Source organism: Podarcis tiliguerta (genome assembly GCF_965153285.1).
Source record: "Podarcis tiliguerta genome assembly, chromosome: 3".
In the NCBI taxonomy this organism is placed as follows: domain Eukaryota; kingdom Metazoa; phylum Chordata; class Lepidosauria; order Squamata; family Lacertidae; genus Podarcis; species Podarcis tiliguerta.
In genome coordinates this window covers 52,987,583-53,009,270 of record NC_139536.1, presented here as the reverse complement: position 1 = coordinate 53,009,270, position 21,688 = coordinate 52,987,583, and the positions used below count along the sequence as shown (strand labels likewise).

The following is a 21,688-nucleotide window of genomic DNA, read 5'->3' as shown; positions in this document are numbered from 1 at the left end:
TATTGATTCCCTGAAACTGGGATGAGGACTGCTGACAGATTTCTATTTATTTCTTGTTGGCATATTAGGCTGGCTTGCTTATTTACTGTGTGAATTTTTAACCTGCCCTTCATCACTTGATCCATGGAACGGTTACAACATAATTTGGCAATTGCTTAAAAAAACAATTAAAATAACAACCCAAATTAAATAAGAGCAGGTCGTACTTCTAGCCTACCAATTTGCTTCCTGCCCAGGTGTTTATGGGATAGCAGTTAAGTTCAACCTGGTGCCAAAATGTAAGTAATGTTGCCGCATTCCATAATCAAGGCACCACCATAGACAAGGGCCCATATGATGTCACTACTCAAGGAACTTGCCTGGGTGGTGATGCAACAATAAGGGTCTCATTACAGATGTAAGAAGCTGAGCAGGCTGATACAAGGCAAGCCATTCCTTCAGATACCTGAGGTCCAAGCTGTTTAGGGCTTTTTGTTGTTGATTAATATTATTTCTGAATTTTGTCCTTTAAATTGGGCATTTCTTGTCAGTATTTTAATGCTTCACACAATGTGGATAGAAGCAGCTTATGTTTATATATTTATAAATAATCTATTGGGCTTGACTTTTTATAAAATAACTGATTATGAATTTTAACATCAGAACTGGGACCTGCATTTTATGACATGATGCATCCAGGTTGTTGGTTTTTTTTAAAGGCATATTAATGCTTCAGAAACGTCAAAAGTCTGAGCATTCACACATTTTTAGTTTTTCTTACTCTATCGGCAGACGTGCAAAAAAGCTGAAATAGCTAAATGTTCGTTAGGAAGTTGCTAGTTAAAATGAAATGTTAAGAATTCTTTCCTCCACTTTCATCAAGACTGCTGTAACATGTTGGATAACAAATGGAATACTGTACATGTTTTAGATTTAACTGCCTAAAATGTTTACATTACACTTAAAATATTTTATTCTCAGGAATGGCTTTTGATGAAGGTAAAATATATTCCTTCCATGTGCTAGAGCTAAAAGCTACATTGAATTCCCTACCTACTAAATATGTGCATTTCAGTATTCTGGAAACCACACTTTCACCTTCTTAAGGTCTTTCTCTCCAAGCATTCCTTCTGAGATTTTGTTTCTCAGAATGTATTTCAGTTTTATGAAGTGTGAAGCTGTTTATCTTGAGAAGGTAGCATTTATTATGTTGCGAAGGGCTTGAGAATTTAGAGAATAACCCTAGGTCTTTACTAGCGTATATGGTTACAGGAGTGCTAATTTGGTATTCTTGTCCTGTCTGTTTGTGGTATTTAATGTTCTAACATCTCTCTGGTTGGTTGAATCCATATGTCACTCAAATGGGAACTTGTGCTTTGGCATTGGTCTGACAATCAGTCAGCCATGGAGTACAATGATAAAATTATGAAAACTGTGTCTCTGTTCATTGGACCAGTAGAATTTACAAGCATTTTCCTAGATGTGCCTAAATATTATATTGCCTTTTCTTGGCTCACAGACACTGGCTTCCTGGGATTTAAGCCTTGTCAGAAGTGCAACGACTCACTTTCCCTTATATATACCTTCTTTCTTTTTAATGTTTTTGCTCTCTGCTTATAAAATATGAATATCAGTTGTCTGAGTGATTTGATGGCTACAAAAATATGATTGTGCTAAGACAGTCTTCTATCACCAATCATGAACAAAAGTGACTTTTGTGATGCACAGTATTTTCCTCTGTCAGTGCTCCGTACCACTGTATGAAAATGGATGTGAAGAATAGCAGGGCTGTTATACAGGTTCTACGCTTTTCAATGTCTGTTAGATGAAAATGTGAATGTTGTGTGTATGTGCATGTGTGTGCTAAAAGAGAGAGAATAATGCTACTTTTTATTAATTCATTGGTACACTTATGCTTCCAGAATGAAAAAGATTAGTGCATGTGTACTCTCACTTATGCAGGAGTTACGTTCCTTGCGTAAGTGGGGAGCACCCTCTAAAAGCCTCTAAAGACCCATTTTTTCCTGCTCTCCAGCCCTCTTTACACACAGCAAATTCTTCAACTAGAGTCAAAGGCTGTGGAAAAGCAGCAGTTGCTGTTGCGCTACTATGCACACCAGAGACTGAGCAGCCTAAACAAAGCCCCGTTGTACCTCTGGCTTTTTAAGGGTTTTCTCTGCCTTCACTAAAGTCCTCTTTTGGGCTCCAGGGTGGGTGGTTGTCTCCTTGTGAGCCACAAGAACTATCCAGCTTTCTTGTGCCATCTCCTGGTTTGAATCTACGTAATTCTTTATTTCCTGGTGCCGCACATACGCATGGTCACACACGACCTCATCGCTTGTAAATTCAGAGACTCCTTTAACCTACACCCCTATTATCACAGTTTGTATACTAGCTTAGAACTGGGCAATGACTGAGTCCTATTATAATTTGTAAAACACCAATTGTAATGTGAGATCACAATTCCCATAGTACCCTGAGCATAGCTCTTGCAGGATCAGCCATACCATACGTTTGGTAACATCAGTTTACAACCAAAAAAGAGGGGCCAATAGTACTGGACAAGTTTGCCCTGAAAATTCACAATTAAGAGGCTATGGGAAACAAGAACATGGAAGACAAATAAACTTAGTTGACAAAGCAGGGCTTATGATAAGAGATTTCGCATTACTAGTGGTATACCGTATAACTAATAGCCCCAAATGGTCACAGAATCAAAGAGCAGCTTTCTTGCCAAATGGTCATGCATATAAGTAAGTTCATAGTAGAAAGAGCATGTAGTGAACACAAAATTTTAAAATGTGACTTCACGATCAACTTCAAAGGGAATGTTTTATTACTTATAGATAAATGACTGTTTCTCAGTTAACTGGCACAGGTGCATATCTTGTTCAACATCGCAAAACTCCCTGTTTCCCCAGAACTAGATTTAGAGTTTCAAATGTGGATATATACTAATTGGTGACAAGCAAGCATTTGTTAATTACACATGCCAAATAGGTACATTTGGGGAAATATACTCTAATGGCAAGTATAGCAAAGTGACACAGACAAAATAAGCTTTTATGATAAGGCATAATAATTTGCATATGGCTTACATATGTGGACCATATCCCAAGAATGGTGAATCTGATGTTCAATCCATGTTTGCTTTATACTGGTGCAAATGGTTACGACTGTAGAGTAAGACATGTGCCTTAAGTATGCCAATCCCTTGTGTGGTCCATGGATCCACCCTGGTCTAGCTACTCTGTTTGGCTGAGCAGTATGCTGGATTAGTGGGGCTTTGGCCAAATCCTATAGCATTTCAGCCTATTGAGTTTGAGTATTAGATTTGCAGCCTAAAGATGTGAAATTTTAATTTCTGTAGTGTTTCACATGAATTATTGTTACTTAATTTTTTTATTGGTGTTTTAAAATTACCCTACCTTGCATATTGAGTAGAAAGGCAGTTTAGACTTATTCTTTTAAAAAGCACACTTTAGAAAAAGAGACATGTAGGTAACATGCAAACAGCATATTGTCCTAAGCAAAGCAATAAAAATTCTGTGTTATCCAGATTTTTCAATTTTAGAAGTCTATATTCTCCTCCTCCTCCCCCTCCCCCACTTCACTCTAAGGTTCCAAGGTGGGTTACAACAATAAAACACAATGTTAAAACCAGTTTAAAGCAACTTGCAAACACCAAAATAACGTGCACCCTAAAAACTCATATCTTTGGTACTCATATCTTTGGTGTCTAAAGCCCAGGGTAAAGAGATGTGCCTTCAGCATTTGCTGACAGCTGTGAAATGAAGATGGCAGATGCACATCCGTGGGAGGGGAGCTCCGCAACTTAGGGCCTGCCAAAGGGAATGCCCTCTCCTGAACTTCCAAGAGTGGTGGAACAACCAATACTGCCCATTTTAACACCCAAGGAGATCTGTAGGGAAAGAGGCAGCCTTTCAAGAAGGAAGTTCTTCTCCTCCGTCTCATTCCCCAAATAATCCATGATATGTGCAAAAGTTGGGAAATATAATATTCTTTGAAGTCTTTCCTAGGTAACACCTGTCAAAATAGATGAACTGAGCATACGTGGAAGTAACAACCTCATTCTTTCATGTACATTTTGCCTTATTGCTTGCATCTCCTGTTTTTATTGTAAATTAGTAAAATTCTGATACGTTCTTTTATATAATGGCTTTTGCTTCTTCCTCACATGTGTAAGAAAAATCTGGTTCTACGCAAATAAAGTGTTTATTTTACTTTCCCGGTTAGCAGTGATAAATTAATTGATGCTTTTCTCACTTGCCGTTCATTTGACAGAATATTATAGATAAAATTTATCCCTCAAGAGTGTCAGAATACTCACATAAGAGAATAAGGATAAATCAAGAAGGAACTGTTAGCACAGTTGAACACTTGATGCTTTCTAATCATAACTGCATGTTCTACTTTCGCACTTGATAACACAGGATTGACTGACAGCGTAAAAAAAAAAAGTTGCTAAGAGCACACAGGCGAGAATTTCGATGTCTTCTGACACTCGTTCTTACATAAATAGCAAGAAAACCTTATACGTGTCTCATAAAAAGAACAGGAAAGAGCTTGTTTCTCTTGCCTACTTCAGTAATGTTGATGAATATATGTGATTGTTTTATCTGCTTGCTATAAGCAGGTTTAATTTCCATTTTTCATACAAAAATATATGTTAATACCATGTTAAATAGTAAATCTGAAGTCTGTGGTGCAGACACTTTATATAGCAGCCATTTGTATTAAAGCTGAGATGGTATCTTCCGCCTGTGGAATGCCTTCAATGGTAAGGTGCCTTAGAGAAGGGAACTGAGTGCTTAACCCAGGCATAGGCAAACTCAGCCCTCCAAATGTTTTGGGACTACAACTCCCATCATCCCTAGCTAACAGGACCAGTGGTCAGGGATGATGGGAGTTGTAGTCCCAAAACATCTGGATGGCTGAGTTTGCCTGTGCCTGGCTTAACCCTTCCTTGGCCATTTACTTCTTCCTCTCCCCCCAAATCTTCCACATTTCTAGCCAACACCTAACTTCCAGCACCAACTGCTGACTTTTTTATTCCAACAGGCATTTTAATTTTAACTTTTCTGTGTTTTATTACTTGTATGCTGCTTAGAGATGATTGTAGTTAATCAGCATATCATTTTAAAAAAATAAGTCAAGTGTGTAGTGACCCTCAAGTGAGTGCCGCTGTGGTGAGTATTGCAGCTGGGAGAGTGTATTCCAAATATTTTTCTGGGGGTGTTCTAAACTTCTTCAAAATTTAATACAGGTAACAGAGGGTGAACAAAAAGGTTTTTATGTTGGGTCATTGCTTATAAAAAGGGTTTTTATGTTGGGTCATTGCTTATAAAAATAACTCCTTTGTTGTTATACTTTTGCTCTTAACAGCATTGGTGCAAATCTGTGCATTGCTATGAGCATATTTGATTGCAGTCAGATCTCTTAACAAAGATTTTGGGCCCCACGGATGGCAAGGATTAGCCCAACTCTAACTAGCCTGCTCTTCTCGTGCCTAATGACTTTGCTTTTTCTGCTACAAATTCAAGGGCTGGGAAAGAGTAGGGCAGGTTACATTTTAGATTATGGGGATGTGAGAACAGTGGCGTAGCGTGGGGGGTGCAGGGGGGCCGGCCACACCGGGTGCAACATGGGGGGTGGCGCGCTCGCACTCACAGCTCTCTGAGTGCTAAAATCCACGGGTTAGGGGGCACAAATTACTTGCCTTGCCCCGGGTGCTGACAACCCACGCTACGCCACTGTGTGAGAATAAGTCCTAGGGCCTGTCTGAGCTTCCCTCACTGTTCTAAACTTTGTGCATGCATAATTATATTAAGTAGGTGTGGGGGGACCCTTGGTCCTCCAGATGTTGGTGAACTAAAATTCCAGTTAGCCTTAGCAAGTATGGTCATTCAGCAAGTATGGTCAATGAGAATTGTAGTATGAGAACACCTGGAGGTTCCCCACACATAATAAAAGGATCACAACCAAAGGTTCACATATTGTGCTTTAGCTACATTCAGCCCAATGAACAACAACAGTCAAGTGCAGTGATCATGTTTTTGAACTTGGTTTGACTGTACTACAGATAATTGTCCTTATCAGTAAAAATACATGTAGTAATAACAAACCATATAAAGATGGCCACATCCAAGCAGCTAAAAATGAGTGCATCATTCAGTTCTTTCCTGCGCAAAACCTACCTTGCCTTTATTAAGAAAAGTGTGCAGGCCACTACTTCAAGAATTGGCCTCTGGAGGAGAGAGATTTAAGATGATTTTAGAACTGAAAAGCACACCATGTACAAAATGCCAAGCTAAGGAATATATTCTGCATAAAATGTTTTAACAAGAGAACATTTCTCAACATTGCTATACTACAGTGTGCCTTAAATGCTTTCTGAGATTGTGGTAGTTTGAGGCAACTTCAGCTTATCGATAAATATCCTAGTCACACAGGTTTATTTTGCAGATTTAGCTTTTGTTTGTCTCTGATAAGCTGAACTGCAATCTTTTGCATGTTTTCTTGCAAATAAGTTTTACAAAACTCAGATTTTCAAGTAAATATGCATAGAATGAGGTTGCACGGTTGGTTCAGAAATTTGGCCCGATTATTTTCTATGCTTTTATTCTTTTTAGCATCACTGGCTCAGCGTTCACAACACATGTCCCAGCCAGAAGGTTGCAAAGCTGACATTGCAGTCTCAGCAGAGGTTATCTTTATAAAATTCCCTAACACTCCTCTTTGGCGCATCCAGTTTGGCAGCTGGAGTTATATAGGAACTGATTGAATCACTCCCTTCCTCTTACGTTCTTCATAATAATAGATTGCTGTTAAACTTCTGGCCAGAAGGGTAGCTGGGCAAGTGGTTTCCTCCAAAATAGATAGGGATTCCTACAGAACTGTTTCTCTGTTTCTTCCTTCCCTCTGTTATTTAAGAATACCAATGGACATTCTCCTGTTTTCTGCTGAGTTGTGTAAATGCTGTCATCGTAATAGGTAGTTGCTTAATTAACCATTAGTATGTGTCATTTGATTCTGTGTGTACATAATATAACTCTCTCTCTCTCTCTCTCTCTCTCTCTCTCTCTCAGTAATACAGTTGTGTTCATTATGTGAAATATGACAGAACGTTGCTCATTGCAATTACTCACATTTTGTGATTCTTAGAGAAAATAAAACGTGATTAATATTCAGAGAGGCACCTGAACTGTTAAAATTAATGAAGCTGTATTGACAAACATGTATGACCAAGTCTACTGCCCAAGGGTACAACATTAAGGCTACGCATACAGATCTAGTGGTCAAGCACTGTGTATATGATGCTGAATCTTTGGAGAAGGACCATAGCTCTAGGGTGGAGCATATATTTTGTATACAGAAGGTCACAGGTTCAAAATGCAGCATCTCCAGGTAGCAGGTTGTGGGAAAGATCTGCTGCCCATTAGCATAGACAATACTAGGCAAAATAGATCAACCGTCTGACCTGGTTTAGGACAACTTCCAATCTTTCTGTGTTCATACAAATTGAATAACACCTGTGGTATATGTGGGGTGCTTTGACACTGAATGAGATGGCAGGCACTGTTTGGTATATGAGAGTTCTGTTTGTTTTTGGGGTGGAAAGGAGCTTGATATTACATGTGTACCTTCTGATTTCTCCAAAAGCTGATAAAGCTGGCAGTGCTTAACCATCTGTTCAGTGGAGGATATTCTTCTGCACACCTATGGCCTACAGACCAATTCTGTGTGTAAGAATCTTTAGCTGAGGGCAATGGATGAAACCTGTGTGCACTTTTTATTTCTTTGGAAAAATAAGCAAATATTTATGATAGGACATGGAAGCAATCAGAACAGTTTTGAAGACTGTGAATAAACCACAGGGAATCTTAATTGTTGCCAGGTTGAATAAAATATGGGCACACCATTTGAATGGCTGTGCCCACCAACTGGGGAGGGGGCTCAAATATTTGACTGGGGCGGCTGAAGGGACCTTGGCTCCTAGGAGTTGGCTGCTATGATTGTTGCTTTTTCTTGTACGGAAAATATCTAACATATGGTCTGGAAACGGTCTATGTGTGCATATATCTCCATTGACTTCCCATCACTTGACAAAGTGACAGTGGAACATAGGAAATTACTCATATACATACAAGTCAGCGAAGGAGTGAACTGTTCCCCACATCCTTCATAAACTGCCTTCACAAAAAATAGTAAAAATTATTTTTTAAATATCTAAAAACTCTTACATGATAAATCATTCATATTTACCTCCATAGTGGAAAAGAGCACTGTATATTGTTGTTGAAATGAGCCACAGTGAAGCTTGATCTCACCCAGTTCCATTTTCTCTGGTGCAGCTTCGTGGAGGAGATCAGACGCTTTTACTTCCATTTTTCATTGACCACAGATGAGTGTGTTATGTCTGAACCCTAAACTGTAGTTTGAGGTTGGCTTGTTTCAAACAAGACAGTTTAATTAATCACAGTTTATTGAGCCTTGGACAAAATGAGAAGCTACAGTTAACATAAATTTTTACTCATGGTCGCAGAGGTGGGGGCAGCAAGTAAGCCTGAGGCATACTATGTTTTTTTCCTGTCTTGACCAGCCATGGTTTATCCAGATGTCTGACTGCAACCTGACACTAAGCTCCAAGTGTAACACTTCAGAAAGAAAGAAAACTATGAGCAAGATCTTCATAGTACAGTAGTACCTCTGGTTATGAACTTAATTCGTTCTGGAGGTCCGTTCTTAACCTGAAACCGTTCTTAACCTGAGGTATCACTTTAGCTAATGGGGCCTCCTGCTGCCACACGATTTCTGTTCTATCCTGAGGTAAAGTTCTTAACCCGAGGTACTACTTCCAGGTTAGCGGAGTCTGTAACACGAAATGTTTGTAACCTGAGGTACCACTGTATATAATATTGGATATTGTCATATTCTGAGGGATGTACTGGAATTTGAAAATTCATGAACTGTTGCCCCTGATCTCTTAAAGCTGATAAAGGCTAGTATGTTTGCTTTATGATTTCTGCAAGTCACGCAGAGAACTTTATGTTATGGGAAGGCATACAAATGCTTTAAATAAAGAAATAAATTTGTATATTGCATGATTTGGTTGTGGAAAATGTCAGGCACAAGCTGTCCTGTATTGGCTGGGCAGAGTTCACCAGGGCTGGGGTCAGGACAACACAAGGCAAACAGGCAGTGGTCATTGATGGCACATTCCAGCATGGATCCTTGCCAAGTTTCAGTCTGGTCACCCAAGTTAAGGCAATGCAATTGGTTGGATACAGATTTTACAGGACCTGGACACTTTCCTAGCAGATCACCTGTTCTCACATGTGGCACAGGTCCTGAAGACTTTCCCAATGAAGAACATGGGATTTGGGCAGCTAGAGGGGGGCTGAGATTGGCTGATTTGGTGGTCTGGGTTGCTGTTCCCAGGTTCCTTGTTGGACGGGTTGACTCCTTCATTACTTTTCTGCTAATCTTCAAAAGTGTCCAGTAGTGGTTAGTGGTGGGGCAGTGTGATCTGTTGCTGTCATCCTGACAGCAGCATTACTACTCCTTACAGCGGTACCTCAGGTTAAGTACTTAATTCTTTCCGGAGGTCCATTCTTAACCTGAAACTCTTCTTAACCTGAAGCACCACTTTAGCTAATGGGGCCTCCTGCTGCCGCCGTGCTGCCAGAGCACGATTTCTGTTCTCATCCTGAAGCAAAGTTCTTAACCTGAGGTACTATTTCTGGGTTAGTGGAGTCTGTAACCTGAAGCGTATGTAACCTGAAGCGTATGTAACCTGAGCTACCACTGTACTAGCATGGGGCAGGATGGCAGCAAGGTCAGGACTTTGTGGGCACATAGGCACAGCCAATTCATTGAAGTTCCATGAGCTCCCTGATCCTACTACCTTCAGGCCTCATGCCCAGATTTAGTGAGGTAATAGCATCTTTCTTTAAGTTGTCTGAATCTTTGCTCAGAACCCTAACACAGATCAGCTGGTATGGAGGTTTTCCTAGGGGGAAGTTCTTTAAGTGGTATTTTCATCCTGTGAAAATGTAATATATTTCAAGGTATCACTTCTAAAACATATTGACACTGTCTCGCTGTGTTTCCGGTGTTTAGGAACACTGCATAAATTATAGGAAATAGGTAATTTGAAAGGTCTGGTATGTTGCTAATGTTGGAAGTAATAGTGATTCTAAATGATGATGATGACCTCTATAAATATTTGGAGAAATTATGTGTTAGCCAAGGCAGTGCATTCTATTCACAGAAGGAGCCCTTTATGCACAGGAAATCTATATTGTACCTTAGCTTTTTAGGTGCTGGGGTGAAAGTCATCTGAAGGGCACCCTGCATTGGGAATTTTCTAATGTTTTACAATTTTTATGTGCTGTAAGCCACCCTGAGTGGCTGGGGAAACCCAGCCAGATGGGCGGGGAATAATAATAATAATAATAGTTTTGTTCTTGTTAAAGAGACTTCTCACAAACTCCTGCAGATCTAGTTCCTTACTTGCTAGCATTATGAAATCTCCTTTCCTTCAGTTTCATGTTTGTTTGAACGAAACTTTAGCATTTTGTTTGTTTTATAGCTTGGAATATTCCTCTTTATGCAGCTGTCTTGTTAGAAGGTACTCTGTAGACTTTATGGATCTGAGGTATTGAATGCCCTCAATGGCTCCTTTGAACGTGCTTTAAAGTGCATAATTGGGCAGTTGAGCATAAAACTACAATTATACACTTGAGTGTTAATTTTTGTGTACACTTATAAGATAGTTCAACACTGGCTGTAATTGAGAATGAAACCTTTTATTTTGAGTGCAAGTGCATATTCCAAGTGCTTAGCCAATGCATGTATTAAAAAGAAGAACCACAAACAAGATGAGCAACATGCTGAATGGGGAGGGCCCTGTGCTACATAGATGCATGGATGAAAAGAATATTTATAATTTTACCAAGTTACTAAACAAAAAGTAGACACTGTTTCCCCCACATATACTATGTTTATATTGCTAGTCCTCAAGCTAGATAATTTAAATTCATTACATTGTTGCTTTGTAAGTGAACAAAGCCCCACAGTTATTTGTCACATTTTTAAAAAGTTTCTCAAAAATGTTAACAGTAATCTTTGCATTCTTCTTGTGACCTTAACCAGGAAGTGTTTGTGAAGAATATTTGATGCAGCACATTACCTGTTTCAACCCTAGAGAGAGCTGGCATTCTTTGCCAGATACAGTACTTCTAACATTCAACGCTAACTGGGGGAGGTGGGGGCTGCTATCAGAAGGTCCCAGGTTTGATCCCAGGCATCTCCAGGTGGGGCTGGAAATGTCTGCTGCCTCAAACCCTAGAGACCCATTACCAATCAGTGTGGACAATACTGAGCTAGGTAGACCATTGGTCTGACTAATTATAAGGCCGCTCCCCATGTTCATAGCTGCATAGATGCCTGTACAGTGGTACCTCGGGTTAAGTACTTAATTCGTTCCAGAGGTCCGTTCTTAACCTGAAACTGTTCTTAACCTGAAGCACCACTTTAGCTAATGGGGCCTCCTGCTGCCGCCGCGCCGCCGGAGCACTTTTTTCTGTTCTCATCCTAAAGCAAAGTTCTTAACCCGAGGTACTATTTCTGGGTTAGTGGAGTCTGTAACCTGAAGCGTATGTAACCCGAGGTACCACTGTATTACTGAAAGCAGCAGAGTTTAGTGCTGCCATATTTTTTTCTCAACTGATTGATACCTGCTACTTCTACCATTATCTGTGTAGAAAATATCAGAAGTGCCAGATCAAGTTCCAGAACAAAATCCAGACAGGAGAATTAATAGTTTACTTCCCATCAATGGGGGGGGGGGAGTGGAAGTATGTATTAATTCCTGGATTAATTGCAAACCTTTTCCCCTCTCAAAAATAGTTATTACCTCCCAACTAAGCCTCTTAATTAAGAGTGTTTTTTTAGGATTGCATTGCAGAAAATTAAATATAAATTAGAAAACACATAAGATCATTCCTCCAGGTTCTTTGATTTTCAGAGATTTAAATCTATACTCAAATCTTATTTTGACCCAGAAAAGCATTCAGTTTCTAAGGAGAAATGTTTTTAATGTAATAATAAAGAAGATGCAGGTAACTTTATTAGATTCAATAAACATCTGGGAGGACTTGATAACCAATGACTGTAAGTAACTAAGGGCAATTTGTCATTCATCCTCAGGAAATGCTCTTTATTGGGCCTTAATTGCTGTTTTTTGAAGAGAATAATAATAGATTTATAGATTACTTTTATTGAAGTAGTACCTGTGGGGCTAGATATAGCTTTTAAAGTGAATAAATAGTCTAATAGTAGCTAGCTGCTTTATTAGATATAATGTCATTTTTTCTGTTCACATTATTTTAAGAAAATGAAGACAGAGTACTATATAGATATTGGTAATATTAAATAAGATCCTATTAATAATAACTGTTGAAGTGAGATAGACAAATACTGAATAATACAGAGCTTTCAAATGTTGAAAGTATGTCACGTTCAGTATCTTGTTGCAATCCTTACAACAATATTGTAATGCAGATCACTATTATTTTATTACCTGTTCATACGGACATCCCCAGGCACTGATTCTTAGTACTGACTGTGTTGGATATCTGTTCTTTAAGTGCATTGGCTTTATTTTGTACACTACCTTGTTATTTTTACAATGCAAATCAGACTACATGAGGCAGATGGGGAGATGCTAGCAATATGTTCAAGCAGAGTCAAAATTCAAACTGGGAACTTCCAGATGTATAGCTCAGTCTCTTAATGCCTTCTCTAGACCACCTCTCAAGCATCTGAACGCAACAGTTTCTAGCAGTTAAAAAAGTGCATGCAGTGGGGATAGAGAGAGAAAACAAACAAAACTATTGAAAGATAAATAAAATTGCAGTTTATTTGCAGTTTATTTTATTTATTCATAAACTGTTGACCTCACTAATTATTTCCATTTAGAAGCCCAGACCAGCTAAAAAAGGGGAATAATTAGCAGTTCTAAACCCACAGAATAAAACCAAACCAGACCTAAATAGCAACAGTCAGAATAACACTGAATAATCATTATTATTGTTTAATAAAAACCTGGTGGAATATATGTTTCTTTTTTCCCTTAAGGGGCATTGGCTGAGAAGGCTGTATCTCAGGCCCTTTACCAGTGTCACCCTTTTAGAGCGAATACGAAGCAGAGCACCAGCCTTCTGGTCTTAATAGAACTGGAGTTACAGGTGGAATATTCAGTATGCAAGTTAATAATAATAATAATGATAATGATAATGACATTTGCAGGGACTGCCCCCACTGCAAAGGCATTTTATCTGATTTCTTTTTTTATTAAATGAGCCACCCTCTCCTCTTTCCTTAACCATGCTATTAAACAACTTCCCCTCCAATGGAGAGAAGGCTTCCATTTTTCATTAAGTACAATTTGTTTATGCTGTTTTAACTGAAGATTTGTAAGCCACCTTGACCATTTTTTAAATTGCAAGACAGGGTATTTGTTAATAACTATTGATTGGTTGTCATTAATTAATTAATTTTCTGTACTGCCCGTCGCTAAAAGACCACAGGGCAGTTTACAATATAAAAATACAAAAATACATAGCATAGTAACAAACAAAAACAACACACACACACACACCCCGGTTTAAAAGGCCATAGATTATTCAATTAGCCAAAGGCCTGGAGAAGAGGAATGTTTTTGTCTGGTGCCTAAAGATATGTAGTGAAGATGCCAGGTTCCCTGGGGAGAACGATCCACAAGCAGGGAGCCACTGCAGAAAAGGCCCATTCTTGTGTTTCCACTCTCTAAACCTCTTGTGGAGGAAACCAAGGAGGAAGGGCCTCAGATGATGATCGCAGGGTCTAGTTGGTTCATATGAGGAGAGTTGATTTATATTTGAGAGTCTGCCATATTGAAGGTTGCAGTTCAAAGTAACTTTACAAGCTTCAGACTATTGGATAAAGAAAAGAGTAAACATTACTGTGTATCAGAACAATTCTTCCTGGTTGCATATCAGTTTTGGAAGGATCAAAAGTGCAGGATAGAATTAATTATATATTCTAAAGAGGAAGCTCAGTTTTTAAGCTCAACTGGAATCAGCCATATTTTAAACATAGATATATTTGTGTTTGCGCACATGAACATGTATTAGGTTTATTTCCATCAGAAAAGGAAACAGTTTATAATGACATCTAGTATTTGTGGCAGACAGTTTTTATCAATTCATGACAATGAAATCGTGTTGTGTTTTCATGGAAGGGGAGATTACATTTTCTTAGAAATGATTGACTGCTTTGTTGTAGTAGACTTATTTATTTGGCTCTCACTGTGAAGACTAGCGAACTTATTCAAAATCTCAGTACATCAAAAATATGATGACACAAAAATGAAACTGCTGTTCCACATTACAGATATCTGCAAAAATGATACTAGTATATTGTGTTTGTTGCACAGCTGAATAGTCTGCAAATACAACATTTACGATGATTTGGCAACATTTCACATTATGTATTTGTCATATCTTGAACATTTCATTTTGTATGTGTCTAAACAGTACTTGCATATTTATGCATATTCTATTACAAATGCATCTAATAATTAAGTCACGGATTTAATTAAATAATTCAAATCATATAGGTCAGGGGCTGAACAACCTTTTAGGTTCACATTTCCTTGACAGAAAGTAGTCGGTCACGAACAATAGAGTGGTGGTCAGAACAAAGTGGGTCAGACACTCCTCTGCCTCTGTCCTCCCTTCCACCATCTATTCTTTCTCTCCCCCAAACCTCTGTACCCTTCATTCATTCATCATCCATTTATTCTTCCTTTCTCTGTCTTCTGTCTTGGAAGTGGAGGACTGCATGTGGTTATCCAGAGGTTATTCACATGTGATAGAGGTGATTACATCTTACAAACTCTGTGTATATGATGAGGTTTTACCATACACAATAAATTTTGCAACCCATGACCAGACTTCAGGGGTAACAGTGGGTTTACTGAAACTAATGTTTGCATTTATTTTAAATATAACTATTGGCCAATCTGCTATTGGGGGGGGGGGAGTGAAAATGGAACAGGGAAGCTATTGCATACTTTGCAGTAATGAAACATGCATAAGACCCTTAACTAACTATCTCTAACACAGAATTTGCCTTTTTGCTGCTGCCACATGTTGAATTGGTCTTTTCATTGAATTATCCACTACAACCGAAAAATCTCTCTCATGGAAAGCCACTGACAATTGATATCTCCTCAGCGTACATATGAGACTGAAATATACTTCTTCAGTGTGCATCATTTTACATTTATTTATACTGATTCCCATTTCTCATTTTATTGTCCTTTTATCCAATTTGAGAGCTGTTTTGGAACTCTTCACTAATAGGATTTTCACCCTCCTGAGTAATATGACATCACACACAAATCTGAATATCTCATTTCTGGATTAAGTTAATATCACATTTAGAATTAATACTCTGTATATCCTCCCCAAAATAAATGATTGAGGCCTGGTATCTGTCCTGACATCTCTAGCAGAGAGTATACAAAGGCTTATTCAGTTGCTCTGATATCTTCCTAAACTTTTCACACCTTTTACTGTCTTGATGATTGAATCACTTCCCCCCTTTTCCCATTTATCACTAGAAATTTTCATTTCCTTTTCTTTGCTTTCCATTCTGGTCACTTAGTTCCTTCTAGAATGCATGTTTTGTTTGCTAGCAAGCGATGTCTGCTCTGTAGAAGCCAGTCTATCCCTAATTCACTCCAGTGCCCTCCCAACTATACAAAGATGCAGGCAAAGACTTCAGAACAGGGAGAGGGGTGGACAATTATTTTCTGGAGCCCGACCCAGTTCCTTTATCAAAGTTAAGAAGATCTTAGTCTTGTAAGCCCATAGAATTCACCCTGAGCCTTACTGTGTAAAGATTATGGACTGTTCAAATTATGAGCTCCATTGGCAAACATTGATAATTGGTTGTTTGGATGTTCCAGACAGAAGAATCTGATTTTGTAAAACCATTGCTGGAGAAGAAATTGAACAGCGGGTGATTGAAATAGAGTTATGGTTGTAGTAAAGGACAGCCATGCTTTAACACTTAGAGTTAATTCTTTCTCTCTGCCTCTCCCCACTTCCTAGAATGGCTTGTTTATTTGGAAGTCACATTGAAACAGACATTCCCATCACTGTATATGGCTGTTTTAAGAATTATTTGAACTCTGTTCGCATTCTGTCAGTATAAAGGGGATTAGGAGTGCACATTTAAATTTTATTTATTTCCTCAATTTATAAGAGTTTGGTTTCCCGCCCCCTAACAGATGCCTCCTCAGTATGGTCCGCAAGGTGTAAGCGGTTACTGCCAACAGCCATATTACAACCAGCAGCCACAACCTCAGCATCTGCCGTCCCAGGCCCAGTATCTGTCCCAGGCCCAACAGAGGTACCAGACACAGCAGGTAAGCCCAACTCTTGATCTCACATTGATGCATTTTCAAAATGTTATGTAAGAGATTGACATATTTGAGCTACTATTTTAATAACTTAACCCAGTTTTTCCAGCCATCTCCATTTTAAATTGTACCATCTGATTTGCCTTGATTTTTAGCAGGAGTAAGATATTCCAGGATTAAAATCAAGCTTCTTGGGCTTCCATATTTTGTGATAGGATTGGCAGCATATATTCTGTTCTTTTCTCCACCTTTCTACAAGTTATATATAGATTGTTCATACTACTACTACTACTACTACCTTGCTTAAAATGTCTGATGAAATAAAATATTCAGCAAGCATCACATATCCAGCCAGTTCTGCTGCTGCTATAGAGTTCCATAGATAGATCAGGATTGATTGTAGAAGACAAATCAGCTACAACAGGGTGGCCAACTCCCAACAGACTGCAATCTACTCACAGAGTTAAAAACTGGCAGTGATCTACCCCTTTTTGGGGGGTTCAGGTCAAAGTTGTTGAGCATTTTGTAGGAAGGAAAGCCCTTTTTTGGGGGTTCAGGTCACAGTTGCTGAGCTTTTTTTAGGGAGGAGGGAAGTCCTGTTTTTTGGGGGTGCAGGGCAAAAATGTTGAGCTTCTTTTAGGGGAGCCAAAGTTGTTCAGCTTCTTTGGGGGGTAGCCAGTGATCTGCCACGGACGTCCAGTGATCTTCCGGTAGATTACGATCTACCTGTTGGACGTGCCTGAGCTACAGCAAGTCCTTCTCACATGGTAAACTTAAATGAGTCACAGCTGGCAGAAATTGCTTAGGTCAACAATGACCCACTTGCAGTGATCCACTGTCTGAGAGCCTCTGACTGAGAACAATTTAAACAAGTGATCGTGTATGTGCATTCTGTTCTGTAAAACGCAGTGATTTTGGCTTCTGAAAACTTATCTTAGTCTGTTCAAGTTGTGGAGGGAGAGCGCAATGTTTACAAATTAATAGAGTATGCATTATCAACAGCTGGAGTTGTGTGCATCACAAATTTGTGGGGGGAACTAGCATGCAAGGTGGAGTGAGATTTCAGATAGCAAAAGCTGATATTATCTGACGTATACATATTTCAATGTATTTTAGGGTTTATTATTTAGCAGTTAAAAAGTTTATATACTGCTGACTTGACACAGTAGCATAGACACTCACATGGAACTTGTGGAAATTGAAGGATACTCCTAGGAAAGTGCTACTGAATTGCAGGTGTGTCTGGAATTGCAGCCTCAACTCTGTGTTGCAGGTTAGAGGTGCTAAAATGGGAATGTTCCATCTAGCTGCTATTCTGTGGTTATATCCAGTTATGCTATCCAAACCAAACATTTATTTTAATGGATGGTAATAGGAACAAGACAGCATTTATGTGTTCATGTCCAAATAAAAAAGTGGATTTTATTTATGAAATAACTTTAAGTTCAGGAGAGGTGAAAAGGTGGCTCAGAGTGCTATGCACTTTAGGCTTACAAACAAGAAGTACGTTGTAGTGGAGAGATTTTGTTGTTCTTAGTTCAGGTAACTATGATGGTAGGCTATATTCCAATATAGGCCCAGGAGTAACCACAGCTTAAGGACAGTCTGGAAAAAGAAGCAATCAGACAGGAAAAGTGAAACCGAAATGAATTCAGTCAGTATCCTTTTGCATTCTAGCAAAACTGAGCTGCTGAAGTTCAGGTTCCCCTAATGGCCTTGTAGAACTTGTGTGTGTGTGGTGTCATTTAATTGGTAGGTGAAACGACAGACACTGTTGCAAAAACGTTTTGTTTTAAATAAGAATGGCATTAAAACTTAATAAAAGAAGTCATTTCAGTGTCCTCCCTATTTTCTAAGGAAGCTACAAAGTTTTATTGTTCTTTCTCCTTAAAAGAATTTCTGTAAAGTTATGGTGGGACTGCTCACCTGACCTCCATCTGGTTGTGTTGCTGGAGAGGTGGTGGAGTAAGGTGGCAGAGAGGTCAGTCCAGTGCTATCCACTACTATAAATTTCCTACATGTTTTCAAACCCATTTTTGCAGCCATAAATTCCAGAAAGTGGGTCGTATGCTTGTGCTGTTCAGTTAAAAGCTGTAACCGAATACATGGATGAGTGAATGTGAATATTCCATGTAGAGGGGAAAAAATGTTTTCCCCCTCTCACATTGGAGTTTCAAATATATAAAGTTTAGAGGGGAGGTTTGAGCACTTGTCCAAATGGCTGAATGTGTCCAAACTTGCTAGTTTTGTATATGAAAACAATTGAATGTGCATTTGTGGTTTGTTTGAATTCACCAAGGAAACATCAATAGTATACAGTATTTATTTATTTATTACATTTATATACCACCTTTTATCTTCCAAGGATCTCAAGATCGTGTACATGGAAAACACACATTTTGTTTACTTAAAACACAAGATACAAACTTGGATCATACATTTCCCAATTCCCAATTTGAAAAATTAATGGTGATTTTCAAGTTATAGCCACCACTAAGTGGCTCTAAAAAAATTTTTTTTTCCATTTTGAAAATTGTAGATGTGTTCTTGTAGGCTAGAACTGCATGCAAAATGCTTGCCGCCTGTATTGTATTCTTCATTGTTTGCATAGGCCTCGTGGAATATGAAAGTTTTCAGCTGGCATTTAGAAGTTGAAACAGAAGGTGCATTAACAGATTAATCCTGGACCTGTGACACCAAAGGCTTGGTTTCTTGCACTTATTAAATGAGCCTTGCCAACTCGGGGAATGAACAATGACCAAAACGTTCAGCTAGCAAGTCTGTTTTCATTAAAATAATAAAAAGCGAATTGGAAGTAGTAATAATAACTTCATGGTCGTATTATTCTAATTATTTGCAGATTATCTTAGGGAATTGGAATTGTTGCACTATCAGGTGTTTTTGAATAATATATTTTAAAACAACAGTAACTTTCTAGACTTTCCTGAAGCAGCAACTGCATTTTCACTGTGCTGCTCAGGCTAGAATTAGGTCACACTTGTCGCAGAGTGCATTGGGCGTTGCATGCAGTGGCCTACAGTTGGAAGCTATTATAAAACTGCTTAACCCACTGCCCTTTTGATTTTATTTTTTAAGTATGTATAGCTGTAAGCTACAAGCAGAGTTCTGTTTGGTATTTGGTGGGCTGCTGCAGGACACCAAGCCTTTCTGGCTTTTAGTTGTTGTGCATAATAAAATAAATACGTTTAGACTGTAGTCTTATATACACTTACCTGCGAGTAAGCAGCATTGAACTCAGTGGAACTTACTTAGGAGGATACATGTATAGTGTTTCACTGGGGGTTGGAGTTATTCTATAAAAAGGAGTGCAGTATTACTGTATATAAACGTAGATTCCAAAGCTCAGATGGAGGCTTTTACTATATGAATACTGGTTTGCCTAAACATTTCTAAAACACATACAGCAGCTGAGGTTTCCTGTGTAGGTTACTGACTTCTGACTGCATTTCCAAACTCATTTAAGAGCAAACATAAAAAAGATAATGTTGTATATAAAAGCAAATGTTAGAGCAACCTGACCCATCCTCTTCTTTTCTCTTTCTTTCTTTCTTTCTTTCTTTCTTTCTTTCTTTCCCATCTCTCTTTTCTTTTAGCAGGTTTTGATATTTAGCAAAAGGCATTGAACATCTCTTGGGATTAAATAAATTCCTAATGATAATTTTCACCTTGTCAAATCACCTTTGGCTTACTTTCTTTTCAGTACTCAGCAAGTTTGGAAACTGCAGTTTAAAGGGCGGGTAACCAATTTGCATTGGGACTAGAGCACACCAGGAGCCAAGGATTCTTCACACATTTGAGTTTATAGTCATCCTGATTCAGCTAAGGAGTTCCATGTTCACTGACATTCTTACTGTATTCAAACTTCATAGATTTGGGAGCCATGCACATAAATCGGATGCACATTCAGAAACACATTCAGATGTGCAACTGAGTGTGGATGCAGTTTGTCTATGGTACATTGATTTTAGTGGAATGTGCTTTCAGGTGTACATGTCCACATGCAGCTAGTCACATAAGGTAAAGGTAAAGGGACCTCTGACCATTAGGTCCAGTCGTGGCCGACTCTGGGGTTGCAGCGCTCATCTCGCTTTATTGGCCGAGGGAGCCAGCGTACAGCTTCTTGGTCATGTGACCAGCATGACTAAGCCACTTCTGGTGAACCAGAGCAGTGCACGGAAACGCCGTTTACCTTCCCGCCAGAACGGTACCTATTTATCTATTCGCACTTTGGCATGCTTTCGAACTGCTAGGTTGGCAGGAGCAGGGACTGAGCAATGGGACCTCACCCCATTGCGGGGATTCGAACCACCGACCTTCTGATCAGCAAGTCCTAGGCTCTGTGGTTTAACCCACAGCGCCACCCGCGTCCCTTAGCTAGTCACATAGTTCTATGCAATTGTAGAAGCCAGGGTGGCTCTACATGCATATATAAGCCCCAATAGTCATAGGGAGGACTTGCCCATTCACTTAAGTTTTGGCTGGAGATTTTTACTTGCATTCCCATTGTGAATGTGAAGCTTGAAGGTTTGGGTTGGGTTGTATGCCCTTTAGAATGAATTAGATGCTCAGGCTGCAGTCCTACACAATTTACCTGGAACTAAGTTCTACTGAATTCAATGGGGCTTACCTTTAAGCAGAAGTGTATAGGATTGCAACTTTAGCAGAATAATTTATTGTGTATATATGATATTATGAATAAAGTGGGAAATATGAAGATTAGAGGGGAAAGCCTGTCCAATATTTATTTCCTCCATGGGCGTATCAAGATATTTACATTGTATCTGACAGAAAATGAGGGATCCCTGGTCTTTTGATAAAATTTCCATAATCTAGAGATACATTGCTCTTCATCACCTTTACAGTCTGAATGCTTATTTACCACTGGAAGGCAAATAACATTGAAACTGTTACTTATTTATAAAATCTTTATCAAGTTATACTTAGCAAAGGCATTTCAGCTTTAAAATGCACTGAAAATATATTCAAGTGTAAGTTAATTTTTGAAAGGTAATTAAATTAAAGTTTGTAGAAATCATGACTGTGGCTTGGGTTTGATCCAGAAAATATTTCCTTATTGTTGCTAATATAGTGTTGTTTTAAGTTTCCAACCTCTGTTTTCCAATATTTAAATCACAGAAGGTTAATTAAAACAGTTCTTTATTCTGTAACTGCTTGAGAATATTAACCTCA

At 38.8% G+C, this 21,688-nt stretch overlaps 1 protein-coding gene across 18 annotated transcripts in view; it reads left to right on the top strand.

The window, feature by feature from the left end:
• ARID1B (AT-rich interaction domain 1B) overlaps positions 1–21,688 on the top strand; it is a 345,246-nt gene that overhangs the window by 62,617 nt on the left and 260,941 nt on the right. For 17 of the 18 annotated variants that reach the window (XM_083433948.1, XM_083433947.1, XM_083433944.1 and 14 more), the window contains one exon: positions 16,346–16,483. In XM_083433948.1, coding sequence (XP_083290074.1) covers positions 16,346–16,483 — 138 coding nt within the window. Of the gene's footprint in view, positions 1–425; positions 451–16,345; positions 16,484–21,688 lie in introns of those variants that run through there. The other variant, XM_083433951.1, reaches the window with a different exon arrangement.